The sequence below is a fragment of the Dipodomys spectabilis genome, unplaced genomic scaffold (genome assembly GCF_019054845.1).
Source record: "Dipodomys spectabilis isolate Male_0828 unplaced genomic scaffold, ASM1905484v1 ptg000095l, whole genome shotgun sequence".
Taxonomy (NCBI): Eukaryota; Metazoa; Chordata; class Mammalia; order Rodentia; family Heteromyidae; genus Dipodomys; species Dipodomys spectabilis.
In genome coordinates, this window is record NW_024870772.1 from 21,115,722 (window position 1) to 21,130,260 (window position 14,539).

Sequence of the window (14,539 nt, forward strand, 5' to 3'; positions counted from 1 at the left end):
AATAGCCGGTGCTGCTTCTCACTTCTCCCTTGTGACTAGGGGTCTTGCCGGCCCCTTTCCTGGCAATAAACCTTTCTTTGTTCTCTGTACCTGGATGTCTGAGTGGTTCTCTGGCAAAGTCTAATTTACCCTATCACCTCCGATATTCACCCACTCTTTGGTGCCTGAAGAAAGTCAATTTATTACCCCCAAGTCTGTCCTGCAAATGTTAAGCACTCCTTGGCAAGGATTTGTTTCCTTGATCCTTACTTACATGTCTGTCTGTCTGTCTGTCTGTCTGCATGCATGTATTTGTTTTTACGTAGACCTTAACTTTAATGCTTTGGCCCTTTCCACTCTAGATTTAAAGCACTCAGAAGCCTCCAAGCCAGCGAGCCACGCCCACAAAAGCATCGGCGGAAACAGGAAGTATGTCCTCAACCGCGCGCCGTATCGACGTAGCAGTGCGCAAGCGCAGTTCCCTGCTCCTGGCAGCGTGTTCCTCGGTGCCCGACTTCCTTGTTTCCTGCTTGGGTGACCGGCGCCGGCTTCTCCCGGCGTGCGGTGGCCGGCTGGGTCTCCGGGCGCTCGCCTCACAGCCCTTCTTCTCCCGGGCCCTCTGCTCTGGCTGCCACGCCTCCGCTGGCAGCAGGCTCATGGCCGAACGCGGGGAGCTCGACCTGACGGGCGCCAAGCAGAACACGGGCGTGTGGCTGGTCAAGGTAAAGGCCGCGGGAGTCCTCGGGCGCGGGCTCCGCGGGCGCCTCCGGGGCGGGCGCCTCCGGGACGGGCGCAGCCTCGGCGGCCCGCGCCCGGCGCCTCCGGGAGTTCTGTCACCGCCGTCCCCACCGAGCTCCTTCTCGGAGGCGGAAGTGGTTTTTGTTTCGACAGTTCACGTATAAGGAAATTAGGGATACAAAGATCTGTCAGCCCGTTGATAATGAACCCGCCTAGCCTAGCCCTGACTTTACCCCTTCCCCTCTCTTTACCCCACGACAAAGAATTCCTAGAATCTTTCTCTTGGGTGGAACTGATGTGTAAGCATGCACCCATGCAAGTTAGTTGAGGGGCTGGCTTCTCCTCCAGTAAGTGGAACTGGAGCCCCTGAGTACACCCTACACCCTTAAAGTGTTCTCTAGATTAAAGAATAAAGAGAATTTTTTTTTTAATCTGTAAAGGTGATGTACAGAGGGGATTACAGTTACGTAAGTAAGGCAATGAGTACATTGTTTTTTGAACATTGTTATCCCCTCCCTCATTTTCTCTCCTTATCCCTTCCTCTCCTCTTCCCCCTCCCCGCCCCAAGTTTTAAAGTTCTTTCAACATAGTGTCTAGTGAGTATCACTGTTGCATTGGTTCACCCTGATTCCCCTTCCCCAAATCAGATAAACTCATATACAAGACAAAGGGTACAGAAATAAAAATCAGTGACAACAGGGCATAAACCAAAAGAACAAAAATCAGAAAGAGAAAAGAGATAATTGCAAACAGTACACACACACACACACACACACACACACACACACACACACACACACACACACAAAACCTCTTGTTTGCTTGCATTTATGGAACAAGAGGCCATTGACTATTTCGATTTTTATTTTCGTTTTAGAGCACAATTGAATCTCATCAAATTGGACATTGATATCTAATTTATGTGAAGAGGCAATTTTGGTTAGCCTGAAGTGGCTTGCTTCTTCATTTTAGTGATTATCTCTTAGATATGGTTTATAAAAGTTAGGCAGAGTCTATAGAATTGAAAGTCCTTTGAACCTTAAATAAAATTCAGGAACCTTTGGTTTATTAATGTCTTCTTTAACTGTTTATCATATAAGTGAGTTCTTATCAACTAAATCTAAGGAAATCTTTGAACTCTGCAATTCTCATGATTATTGGCTGGCAGATCAGACCTTTATTATACAGGAACTTTACCTGTCACATTTTTAGTAGTTTTTGGCATATAGTAATTATTCAATCAATATGCAATGAATGCATGACTGCTCTCTTCAAACCTAACCTTACACTGTGACATCCATTTGCCTTTTCCTATAGCTATATCTGTATGACTTAAAAAGATGAAGTAAATGACATATATGTCTGTCTCCAGCTGCTTGTTAAATGGAAGAGTCCTTAAGGAAATCTATTTTAAATACCAAAGAAAGACTTGAAAAATGGTGGGGCTTAAGATGATGCATTTGTGTTTGGACTACAGTAAATATTCAATAAATGTTTGCTGCCCAGGATTTGGATAAGTAGACAATAGTATAGCATGGAAAGTGGAATAGCAATGCTAGACTGAACATGATTGCTAACATTTTATGTATTTGAAAACAAAAAGGAGATGTTAGAGCAACATACTCACATTGTTATATTGTGAGCTGGAGATGTCCTGATTGCAGTTAATAGGAAGGGGCAGGATCTTTTGCATACAGCAAAGATGCAAAAGATTATTTTAGACAAAAAGTCAAGTTTGGCATTGCACAATCCAGTTTACAAGGAAAAATAACCATAGGCAGACAGTTTTCACAGGATCATAGGTATGTGCTAATGAAGCCTGAAGAATTAGGACAACTTTTTAAGTAAAAGTTGTTAGAATTTGGTGGCAACTTTTACTAAAAAGAACCTAACTCATACAAAGAACTCAGTTCAAGCCAATGATTTGTTCTCATTTTTAAAAGATAGTTGTAATGTTTTATTTTTATTTGCAATCTCCTGTTAATTTAGCATGCTGGGTTTTTTATTTTTTTATTTTTATATAAAAGAAATGAACAGACTTATAAGTATGTTTTTCCAGGGGTTGGTTCTAAGTCTAACCAACAGCTTTCTTGCCTACAAAGAAGTGTTTCTGTCTATCCCAATCAACTTTCCTAGTGTAATTGTTTTGACTGCTTGTTGGAAGAAATGGACATCATACACTGTGAATGTGCAATTCTTTAGCCAACAGCACGTGCTACCTTGGATTTTACCTCTTCATAGATATACCAGCATTTGGACATTGGTGAACAAAGAAAAGAAAGCTATGTATCAGAAAGAAAGAGGTGAAACTAGAATGGATAATGTGACGGTTTCTTCTGATTGTCAGTAGATAGGATTGAGGAATGCTAAAGGATTTAGTAAAGCACATCTTTGGATATGTTTGTGGAGCCAGTTCCAGAGAGGATTAGATCAAGAATGAATTAATCCTTTAATAGATTTATAACATGATGGCATTATCAGAGGTGGCAGAAGGTGGGAGGTAGGGCCTTGTTTGAGGAAGTAGGTCACTGGATGTACCCTTTTATATCTTGCCTTGGCCCCTTCCTTTATTCCTGTTTCCTGCCCACCATAAAATGAACTGCTATGTACTGCCATGCCCTCCCCATCAGTAAAAAATGAAACTTCTGAAACCATGGGCAAAATAAATCTTTCTTCAAGTTCTTTCTTATATTTATTTTTGTGCCAGTCCTGGGCTTTGAACTAAGGGCCTACACACTGTCCCTGAGGTTTTGTGCTCAAAGCTAGTGCTCTGCCACTTGAACAACAGCACTACTTCTGGCTTTCTGGTGGTTGATTAGAGATAAGAGTCTCATGGACTTTTCTGCTGCAAATGGCTTTGAACCATGATTCTCAGCTCTCAACCTCCTAAGTAACTACAATTATAGGCATGAGCCACTAGCACCTGGCTCTCAAGTTATTTCTGTCAGGTATTTGGGCACAATGATGAAAAATCTGAAAAGTAAAAAAAAAAAAAAGTGAAAAAAAAATCTGAAAAGTGTAAATGATACAACAAAACCTGGCAGAAAAAAAAGAGCCTATGTTTCTTATGTACCAATACATTATGAAATAAACTAATTTTTTTAATATTTCTCAGATGATAAAATTAAGGCGGGAGGGGTCAGTTATCTTGCCAGGCATGGAACAGTGTGGTTCAGGTTAAATGTTATTTGGTTACAAAATGACAAAATGTATGCCAACAATAGGAAATGTCTTTTTTTCATTCCTTTGGGTCTCTTTACTGGATTCTGTCTCTGGAGGTTCAAATGTGGGTTGAAGACTGGATTTTGCAGTTCTCAGTTGTAGCTCTGTATCTTGAACTTCAAGAAAATAGGAGAGTAAACTGAGATAGAGATGCATAGCAGGGATTTATTAAGGTTTGCTCTTGTTACCTGCACTGTGAAAGGAAAGCATTTAAGTAGCATGTTGGTCAGAGAGTATCATCCAGTCCCAAGGTAAGCCATGATTATCCTCTTTTCCCACCACCAATTATTGGATGTGAATTACCCCAGGAAGAGGACATGTCTATATCAGGGACTTTTCTCTTCAGAGGTAGCCATTATTAAAAGGATGATAGCTGAGGGCTACCTGCTGATCATACTCTCAGCAACAGGGAAATTCAGACATCCCATCCTAAGTCATATAATAGGGAATGTCACATTAAAAAGTCCACTTAAATTGCCTCTAGGAGAAACAGGACTCTGGAGACTAGTAATGATAGAACTACCTACTCAATGGAGCAGAGTTGCCAGAAAAGCTCTGTGGGAAGTAAGTTTTGTACAAATCACCTTAGCACTTTGGCTTCAAAAGAAGGGGTGCCTTTAGTACTCTGCTCAGCTTAAGTTACTGTGTAGACACAGATTGGTCCATCTAACAAGCTTTCAGTGCTTGCTGATCACTGCTAGGTTGGAAGTATGTTATAGTGAGTATGATAGGCATAGTCCTTGCTGTATAAACTAGAACTGATAGCCTAATACAAGAGACTAGGACTTTTAGACTAATCAGGTATTAGTTGTTAGGAAAATAATTTCAGTCAAACAAGGCATTGATAGAAGGAATACTATTGTGGGAGTGTAAATAGTGTAGAAACTTGACCTGGTTTACTGGGTCAAGGGGTATTTCTCTGAGCAGATAATGCTTAATTGAGTAATTTCTTGTCACTTTCCTTGGTTTGGGAAAATCTGAGAAAACATCTTTTTTACCTAGTACTTTGACTACTTCTTATTTTCAATGACGAGTATGGAGTGGTGGAAACAACCCAGGAATCTCCTAAGTGATATATTGACGAGTGTTTTGGAGGTTGGAACCATACGATTACTTCTTCTTTCTCCCTCCCTTATTCTTTTCAGACTTAGTTGGCAGAGAGGGCAGGATCTTAGGAATGTTTATATTTTTATTAGCATATATTAATTTTACAGAATAGGGCTGTTAGTACATTTTCATAATGCATACACCATACTTTGATAGTATTTGCCTCTCTATTACTCCCCCTAACCCCCTTCTTCTTTCCTAGTAGACCCCGTTTAAATGATATGTGATCTTGAACAAATTGGCTAACTGCGTTGTACCTCAGTTTCCTCACTTTTGTAAAACAGAAAAATAATAGGATTGTATCAGGATCGAATGGTTAATATTTTTAAATATTTAGAAGAGTGAATGTCACTTAATGCATTAACCATGTACTGCCATATAACCTATTAGCTCAGACTTCAGAGCTTTAAAACACATCTTAATATTTTACAATTCTCTGGGTGGGAATGGGGAGTCCTGGTTCATCTTTGCTGTGCCCTCTGCTTTATAGTGTCTCACAACTGCAGTCAAGGCGTCATGTTGGGTAATGTTCTCACATTTTCTTTCTCTTAACTGGGAAGAAACTATGGATAGAAAGTGTACTGTATGTCTCAGAAACAAGACAAAAAGGGATTTGGGATATATATGCTATTAAAAAATGGTAAATGAGGGGCTGGGAAGGTGGCTCAGTGGTAGAGCACTTGCCTTGCATGCATGAGGCCCTGGGTTCGATTCCTCAGCACCACATAAGCAAAAAAGAAAAAAGCCATAAGTGGCGCTGTGGCTCAAGTGGTAGAGCACTAGCTTTGAGCTGAAGACTTGAGGGACAGTGAGTGCCCAGGCCCAGAGTTGGCCCACAACTGGACCAAAAAATAAAATAAAAAATGGTAAATGAGCTGGGCGCCGGTGGCTCACGCTCTAATCCTAGCTACTCAGGAGACTGAGATCTGAGGATCGTGGTTCAAAGCCAGCTCAGGCCAGGAAAGTCCATGAGACTCTTATCTCCAATAAACCACTCAGAAAACCAGACGTGGTGCTATGGCTCAAGAGGTAGAGCACTAGCCTTGAGTTGAAGAGCTGAGGGACAGTGCCCAGGCCCAGAGTTCAAGCCCCAGAACCAGAAAAAAAAAAGATAAATGTTTGAGAATATGTTTATCAAAACATCATATGGCACCTTCTTAATATGTACAGTTTTAGTATTTTTATATGTTAAGTTTAAAAATTTGATGAATTAAATTATATTTCTATTGATATATCTCTGCGACAATAAATGATTACAACAAAATATAAGATCTATACAAATACCATTATCACATCAAATAAAATCTTTGAGTCCTTCCACTGTATAAATTAATACCCTATTGCTATAATCTTTCTGAAATACTGCTTACAAATTAGCCTTTACTTCTTGCTTTGTCTTTGATTTTTTTAGTCTAGGGAATATTTATGCCAATTATTACTTTGCAAATGAAAACCTCTTATAAGAAGCTGTACAGAGTTTTTAAGTTTGATGTAATCCCAGTTACCTATGTTTGCTTTTGTTCTCTGTGGTTTTGAGTCTTGTTCAAGAATCTTTGACCATTCTACTGTCTAGCTTTTTCCCTGTGTTTTTGTCTAGGAATTTTATTGTTTTGAGTCTTACATTTAAGTCTTTATTTTGAATTGATTTTTGTAACTAGTGAGTGATAGTCCGGTTTCATTCTTCTATATATGGACACTCAGTTTCCCAGTGCCAGTGCTTATCTGACTAATCAGTATCTGTTTATTCTGACAATGTAAGAGCACCTTTATTTTACTTATGGAAACTAAGACTTTCTTCTCTTGCATCTGTTTCTAATGTTGTTGGCTACCCTTCTCTAAAGAAGTCGTTGATTCTGGCCAGCCAGTGAAAGTATTTCATTTTTGAGTACAGTTTAGGCCCAAGGGTGAGCATATGACCAAGTTGGCTCCAAGAGAAACATTTTGGCTAGAGACTTTTGGGAACAAGGCTCTTATTCTTCAGGAGCTGCTTCAGGTGTCTTGCTCCCTAAAGAAAAACCTATATAAGAACCGAATCAAAATGGGGAAGGGAAGAAATGATGACAAAGTCCTTAGGGTATCACTGGGCCCTTTCTCAAGCCTTCTTAAAGTTAACTCTGGAATTTCTACTTATTTGGGGTGAATAAATCCTCTTTATGTTTATGGGCTTTTTGCCCCTAATGGCTCTACAAATTATAAGTAGTTTGCCATGTTAAAATGAATGGAATGCAGTCTAGCTGAAATTTTTTGTTAAGATATGAAATATCTTTTTATTTTGTTGGTCATGGGGCTTGAACTCTGGGCCTGGGCGCTATCTCTGAGCTCTTCAGCTCAGAGCAAGTACTCTACTTACTACCTGAGTCACAGCGCCACTTCTGGTTTTTTGGTGGTTAATTGTAGATAAGAGTCTCATGGACTTTCCTGCCCCAGCTGGCTTTGAACCGCACAGATCTCAGCCTCCTGAGTCACTATGATTGCAGGTGTGAGCCACTGTGCCCTGAAAGATGTGAAATCTTTAATATTGTGTTCCTCTTAAATTGTTTCCATCCTGTAGCATATGTACTCACATGAAAAGCAATGTGGTGTAATAAAGAACACCTAAGACCAACCTCAGTCTACTAGCTGTGCTATTTCAATTCTCACAGTTTAGAGTAAGGAGAATGATTTTTTTCAGGCAGATTATTGGAGTGATTAGAGAAATGATGGATGTAGAAGACTCAGCATAGTGTTTGATACATTTGGCTTCCTTCTCCCACCTTTGGTGAGTGTCTGATGTACTGTCCTGGAACATAGACTTTGGAGACGGTTTGGATTTGAGTCCTGCCTCTCACATTTACTAATTTACTAATTATGGGGTAAGTTGTACAATTCTTGGATACCCCATATTCATCATCTGCAAAATGTTTTGCTTCATTTTAGGTTCCTAAATATTTATCACAGCAATGGGCTAAAGCCCCTGGAAGAGGTGAAGTTGGAAAACTACGGATTGCCAAGTAGGTTATTTTCATGTTATTGACATTTTAAAATGCTTTTTTTTTGAATCTTTTGTAAGTGCTTTTGAAGATGATTACATTTGTTGGATTAGAGTTTATTTGGAAAGTGAGAAGCAATAAGCCCATAAAAGCTTGCTAAGAAAAATTTAAATGCCTTGTAAGGAGAAGTGCTTATGCATGTTGTACCCACACACATCTCACTCACACCTCTAGTGACAATTGATGTGAATCAGAAGTCATGTTTATTGGTAAAACTTATTGGTAGTAAAGGAGCAGAGTAGATAGTTTCTCCATCACTCCATGTTATCCATATCATGTGAGGAAGTATGCTTGAGTTGGGTATAACTGAATGCTCCAAAGGAAGTGCTTCAGCAGGAAGACTTTGCCACTCTGACACTGTATATATTTGTAGGAGTTTTGGAGAGGGTAGGAACACCTACTCAACAATGTAACAGAGAAACCTCTTAAGCTCAGTTGGTATAGCCAAAGGCCTTCTGTTCCATTCTTCCCATCCATTCATATTTTACTTTCAACTCCAGTTGGATTTCCATTGAAGTATCTCCTTTTTTTTTTTTTAGTTCTTTTTTTTTTTTTTTGGTGCTAGTCCTGGGGCTTGTATTAAGGGCCTGAGCACTGTCCCTTGAGCTTTTTTGCTCAAGGTGATAAATTGGAGTTAAGAGGCTCATAGCGCCAGGTGCTGGAGGCTCATGCCTATAATAATAGCTACTTGGGAGGCTGAGATCTGAGGATTGCGGTTCAAAGCCAGCCTGAGCAGGAAAGTCCATGAGATTTATCTCCAGTAAACTACTCATAAAAAGCCAGAAGTGGTGCTGTGGCTCAAGTGGTAGAGTACTAGCCTTGAGCACAGAAAGGCTCAAGGACAGCACCCAGACCCTAAGTTCAAGCCCCAGGACTGGCCAAAAAAATAAATAAATAAATAAAAGTTGGCTTTGGCTTTGAATCACGATCCTCAGATCTCAGCCTCCTGGGTAGTTAAAGTTATAGTTGTGAGCCACCAGTACCTAGCTTCAAGTCTCTTTTTTTGTCAACAGTATCTTCTTACCAGTTGGCTTTTTGTACTTGTTATTTCTGAGATAGTGTCTTTGCTTCCTGCCTTAGTGTACACTGTGACTGTGATTCTCCTATCTTTATTCCTACTATAGCAAAAGAATGAAAGGCATATACCACCATACTCAGCTTCTTCCATTGAGATGAAGTCTTGTAGATTTTTCTGCCTGGAGTGGTTTGAGGCTACAATCTTTTGTCAATTGGCTTTTTATTTTTTTTCATAACATGCTGTCCTAAATCTTAGTGACTTAGACAAAAGCCATTTTACTTGGTCATAATATTGTAGATTAATTTCAGTTAGATCTGATCTACTTGGCCTTTCTGGCAAGAATGGCCTCATTACTGTCTGGTGGCTTGATATTAGCTGGGGCAGTGGCCATTTGTTTCATTCTAGAATGTCCCATCCATATGGTGGTAAAAGAGATTCTAGTAGCAAAAGAGAGAGGAAGTTCCTGCACGCAAACACATACTTTGCAAGCTTGTGCTATGTATGTTTCTTTGCTAAAGTCTTATTGGTCAAAGCAATTCACATGTCCAGGTCTGAATTCAAGGCTAAAGCAGCAGATTCTCAAGTCAAACAATTTGTTTCTGTAAAGAATCTGTGTTTCTTTTTACAGTCAGCCATATCTACATTCCTAACTGTAAGCAATCCTCTTAATTGACTGTCAACAGAGGTTGACATGATGGGGTACTTTTTTCCTGAAAACTTCTGTTCACTTCATACCTAGGCAGCATTCTTTTCCTTTTCCCTCATTAGCTATTTCTTTTTAGTCTTTATGGCTGGACCCTTCTCATCTGTCTCTTAATTTATATGACCTCAGGGCTCAGTCCTTAATTCTTTTTTTTCTTACTTTCTACATGGTCTCATAGCCTTTGAATACTAAATAGTAATTATAGCTCAAGTTTGTTTTCTCCTGAATTTGACTCAAAATTCTGACCAGCTCTTTGATATTTCCTCTTGAAGGTCTCAGATGTATCTTAGTATTAATAATTACTGTTCCTTCTCTTTGAAATATTCTTCCTTTAAATATCTCTTTAGATATCTTCCTTTAGATATTCTTCCTGTTTTTTGGTTTGTTTAGGACTCTGTTCAAATATCAGTACGTCAAAAGCTTTTCTAATCACTAAATATAAAATAACACATAGTATACCCGACCTCTCTCACTCTCTCCTGTTATTACCATTCTTTGTTTTAGTGGGTATATTCATTCACCTGTGTCCATCTGACATTTGTTTGTCCATCTTTCTTCCAAAGTACAAGTACTTTAATACAGGATGTTTTGTCTTGATTGCTATATATCCAGTGTTCAAAACTCTGTTAAAAAAAAACTCTGTTCAGTGGAGTACACAATACTTTTCAATAAATTTTTATTGACGCACTTAATGAAAACTACTATGACAAGTTTCATTAAAATAGCTGGTTTTTTTTGTCCTCCTTCTCTTCCTTTTTTTCAGACAGGGTCTCACTCTATAGCCCATACTATATAGCCTCTCAACTACTGGGATTACAGTTGTATGTCATCATATTTGGCTGCTTTATTCATTTATTTTCTTAGACTGTAGTTCCAAAAGTGATACTGTTAGTTAGTGAATGTATGTACTTTTTTCCTGAGTGCTGTCTGTAAGCTCTTCAGCTCAAGGCAAGCACTCTTCCACTTGAGCCACAGCGCCACTTCCCGTTTTCTGGTGGTTAATTGGAGATAAGAGTCTCATGAGCTTCCCTGCCTGGGCTGGCTTTGAACCTTGATCCTCAGATCTCAGCCTCCTGAGTAGCTAGGATTACAGGTGTGAGCCACCAGCATCCGGCAGTATGAACTTTTTTTTGTTGGTCATGGGGCCTAAATTCTGAGCCTGGGCCTTGTCCCTCAGTTCTTCAGCTCTACAACTTGAGCCACAGCACCACTACTGGCTTTTTCTGCTTATGTGGTGCTGAGGAATAGAATCCAGGGCCACATGCATGCGCTCTACCATTGAGCCACCTTCCCAGCCCCCAGTATGAACATTTTTTAAGGTTTAAAATTGCCTTGCTTACTCTCCCAAAGCATGGAGATTATGTTTCCTTTTACCTGAAACATCTAGTATGTCTGTGTGAATCTTATACTTTTCAAGGGGGACCAATTCCATCTCCTCCTTAAAGCAAAATAGCTTTGGAGTTTGATTTGTTGTTTCGGAAAAAAATGTTGTTTTCTGGAATGATGGCATGCCTTTAAAGAAGCTTTGGCACATTCATATGGTTTTTGTCTTAGCTGCCTTTGTTTTTAATTGGCTTTTAGTTCTTTATTTTTAAAAATAATACATTGATTATAAACAATCAGGCTTTTTATACCTGAGTGGTTTTGTTGTTGTTGTTGTTTTAATGGTACTTGGATTTGAACTTGGATCTTTGCACTTGCCAGGCAGGTGCTCTACGACTTAAACAACTTTGCCCAGCCCAAGTAATACCTTCTTGTTTTAATTATTTTAATTTTTTTAGGGGGCGGGGAGGGGGGGGGGCTGAACTCTGGGCCTGGGTACTGTCCCTCAGCTCATCAGCTCAAGGCTAGTGCTCTACCACTTGAGCCACAGCACCACTTCAGGCTTTTCTGCTTATGTGGTGCTGAGGACTTGAACCCAGGGCTTCATGCATGCATGCTCTACCACTGAGCCACCTTTCTAGCCCCTAAAATTACTTTTATACAAAGGAAAATAATCTCGTTTTATCATTCACATATCTTAGAGTGGTGACAGTTTGGTATGTAACCGTCTTGATTATATACTGGTTGTTTGGATGCTGAACATATGGATAATGAGTTAAAACATCTTTCTAAAAAGTTCTACAGTTCATAAGCTATGTATTTTTCAAACTTCTTTATAACTTCAGAACATAACGTGAACTACTTTTTTTCCCTTTGTCATTTGCCCTTATATTTAGTTCTAAGGCTTTGGCTTATTTTGCTCCATTTTCCTTTACTTCCCCCCCATCCCCCCTGCCCCCCCACTGCACATCTAATACCTCTGTTTCTTGTTTTTCCTATTCTAGTTTCTGAATTCATTTGACAATAAAAATCCTCAGTAGAAGTGACTTTTATATCCTTGTATTTTAATCACTTTAATCAGCCATAGATGAAGAAAAAGGAAATATATCAGAATTGTTTAAAAGACCATCTTGTTGAAGTTATTTCCTATACTAATATAAAAATAGATAAGGAGCAAGTAAGAGAGAGAGAGACAGAGAGGGAGGGAGGGAGGGAGGGAGGGAGGGAGGGAGAGAGAATCTTACATATATTCATACCAAAGATCTAATCACCTCAAATGGTACATAGTCTTATCTGGAAAAAGATCATCAGTTTTTGTTGTTGTTTGTTTGTTTTGTTGTTGTTATTGTTTTGGCAAAGATTTACTTTAGTATGGCAGGATAAAGTAGGATGAAATAGGAAAAAAATAAAGAAACATTTCCTGGTCCCCATACAGGAAGTGAAGCTAAAGACTGGAAAAGAGTTGGAGGTATGACTAGGTGATAGAGTGCCAACCAAATGAGCAAAAGTATCAGATGAAGAGTTCAAGTACCAGTCTCAGGACCCCTCCCCCCCAAAAAAAAAAAAAAAAAGACTCAAAAGGCCATTCCTATTTGTTTGTAGCCTTTGTTCCTATTTGTAGTCTTGGTCCTGGGTCCTTTGTGTTTTCACGTGGGGAAGATAGTGAAAAATGTTTTCTGGGCTCAACTAAAACATAAGGACAATATCACTTCCTTTTGTTGTTCCTTGACTTTTTACACTTTGTAAAGACTTTATAGCTATTAACATCTCAAAGGAGAAGGCAGATGCAAGTAGTCTTTTCTAGTCCCTTCCTTCAATTATAGTAATGACATCTAAAAGTAGATGTGATGGGAGGAAGAACTAGTTGCTTTGGTATTTTTAATTTTTTTTTTTTTTTGTGCCAGTCCTACGGCTTGAACTCAGGACCTGAGTGCTGTTCCTAAGAATTTTGCCCAAAGATGCTACTCTACTACATAAGCCACAGCTCCACTTCTAGCTTTTTGGTGGTTAATTAGAGATAAGAGTCTCACGGAGTTTCCTGCATGATCTGGCTTGGAACTGCAATCCTCGGATCTCAGCCTCCTGAATGGCTAGGATTACAAGTGTAAGGCACCTCAGATCTCAGCCTCCTGAGTAGCTAGAATTACAAGTGTAAGACACCAGTGCCCAGCTGAATATGAACTTTTACTGCCCTACCCTGCCTTTCAGTTACATATAAAATGAAATGCTTATCTAAATTTGGAATTTCCAGGGCTACCTGTAATCCTTTTAGAGTCTCATGGAAGCCGGGAGCAGGTGGCTCACACATGTAATCCTAGCTACTCAGGAGGCTGATTGGGGTTCAAAGCCAGTACCGGCAGCAAAGTCCGTGGGACTCTTTATCTCCAATAATCCACTAGAAAACCGGAAGTGGCGCTGTGGCTCAAGCGGTAGAGCGCTAGCCTTGAGCTGAAGGGCGCAAGGACAGCACCCAGGCCCAGAGTTCAAAAAAAAAAAAGACGAGTCTCATGGGTTGGCTTCAAGCTACAGACCTCAGATCTCAACTTCCTGAGTAGCTAGGATTATAGGTATGAACTATCAGTAGCCCTGATTTTTTTTTTTATTGTGAAAATACTGTACAGAGGGGTTACAATTACATGGGCAAGATAATGAGTACATTTCTTTTCAAGCATTGTAGCCTCCTTTGTTTCCCCTTCCCATCCCTTCCCATCCTCCCTCCGCCCCCTCACCCAATCCTCTCCCCTCCCCCTTTTCCCCCCACCAAAGTTGTAAAGTTCGTTAGACATAATGACTTGTACATTTCATTGTTGCAATGCAGTAGCCCTGATTTTAAGAAGGCATTTTCCTCCTTCCCCCACAACCCCACCCCATTGCCTGGAGTTTTAATATGATCTAATTAATTTTACCTTTTGTTGGGAGATCTATGCCTTTTGTAGAGACCTAGTGTTCTGGGGACTTCCTGCAAATTAAAACCATCTGATTACTGGAGTGTGTTTAAAATCAAGGACTTTAATTTCCTTGCTAAACAGTCTCCAGTTCTTTATCTTTTCTCTAAGGCATTAAGTTTAGAATCTGATACACTATACACTACATTGAGCTGTAGAGAACAAAATTTTCATTAGTTTCTTTGGCTATATCTAGCATTAGATTAAATGCTATTATTCTTTGCAAAAATAGAACCCTGATAGCCAACAAGGATTGATGCATCATGATGGGATAGATTTAATTGCTAAGAATTAGAAATCTAATTAAATAGCCTATGTGAGATACTCATATGACCTATTTTTCATAACTTTTTAGCTTTGAGCTACTTTTGGAAAAGTCTGGGAGAGAAGATAGAAAGCTATTTTAGTTAACTGATTTGGAGAAAGAAAAGTTCCAAAGCTAAATGCTTTTTATTCTTCGTGAGATTCATTCCCT

At 39.6% G+C, this 14,539-nt stretch overlaps 1 protein-coding gene across 1 annotated transcript in view; it reads left to right on the forward strand.

The window, feature by feature from the left end:
- Window positions 1-472: 472 nt before the first annotated feature.
- Window positions 473-14,539, forward strand: part of Gtf2f2 (general transcription factor IIF subunit 2) — a 133,826-nt gene continuing 119,759 nt past the window's right edge. The window contains exons 1-2 of the mRNA XM_042685773.1: window positions 473-701; window positions 7,963-8,036. Of these exons, the coding sequence (XP_042541707.1) occupies window positions 636-701; window positions 7,963-8,036 (140 nt within the window). The 5' untranslated portion in view covers window positions 473-635. The remainder of the gene's footprint in view (window positions 702-7,962; window positions 8,037-14,539) is intronic.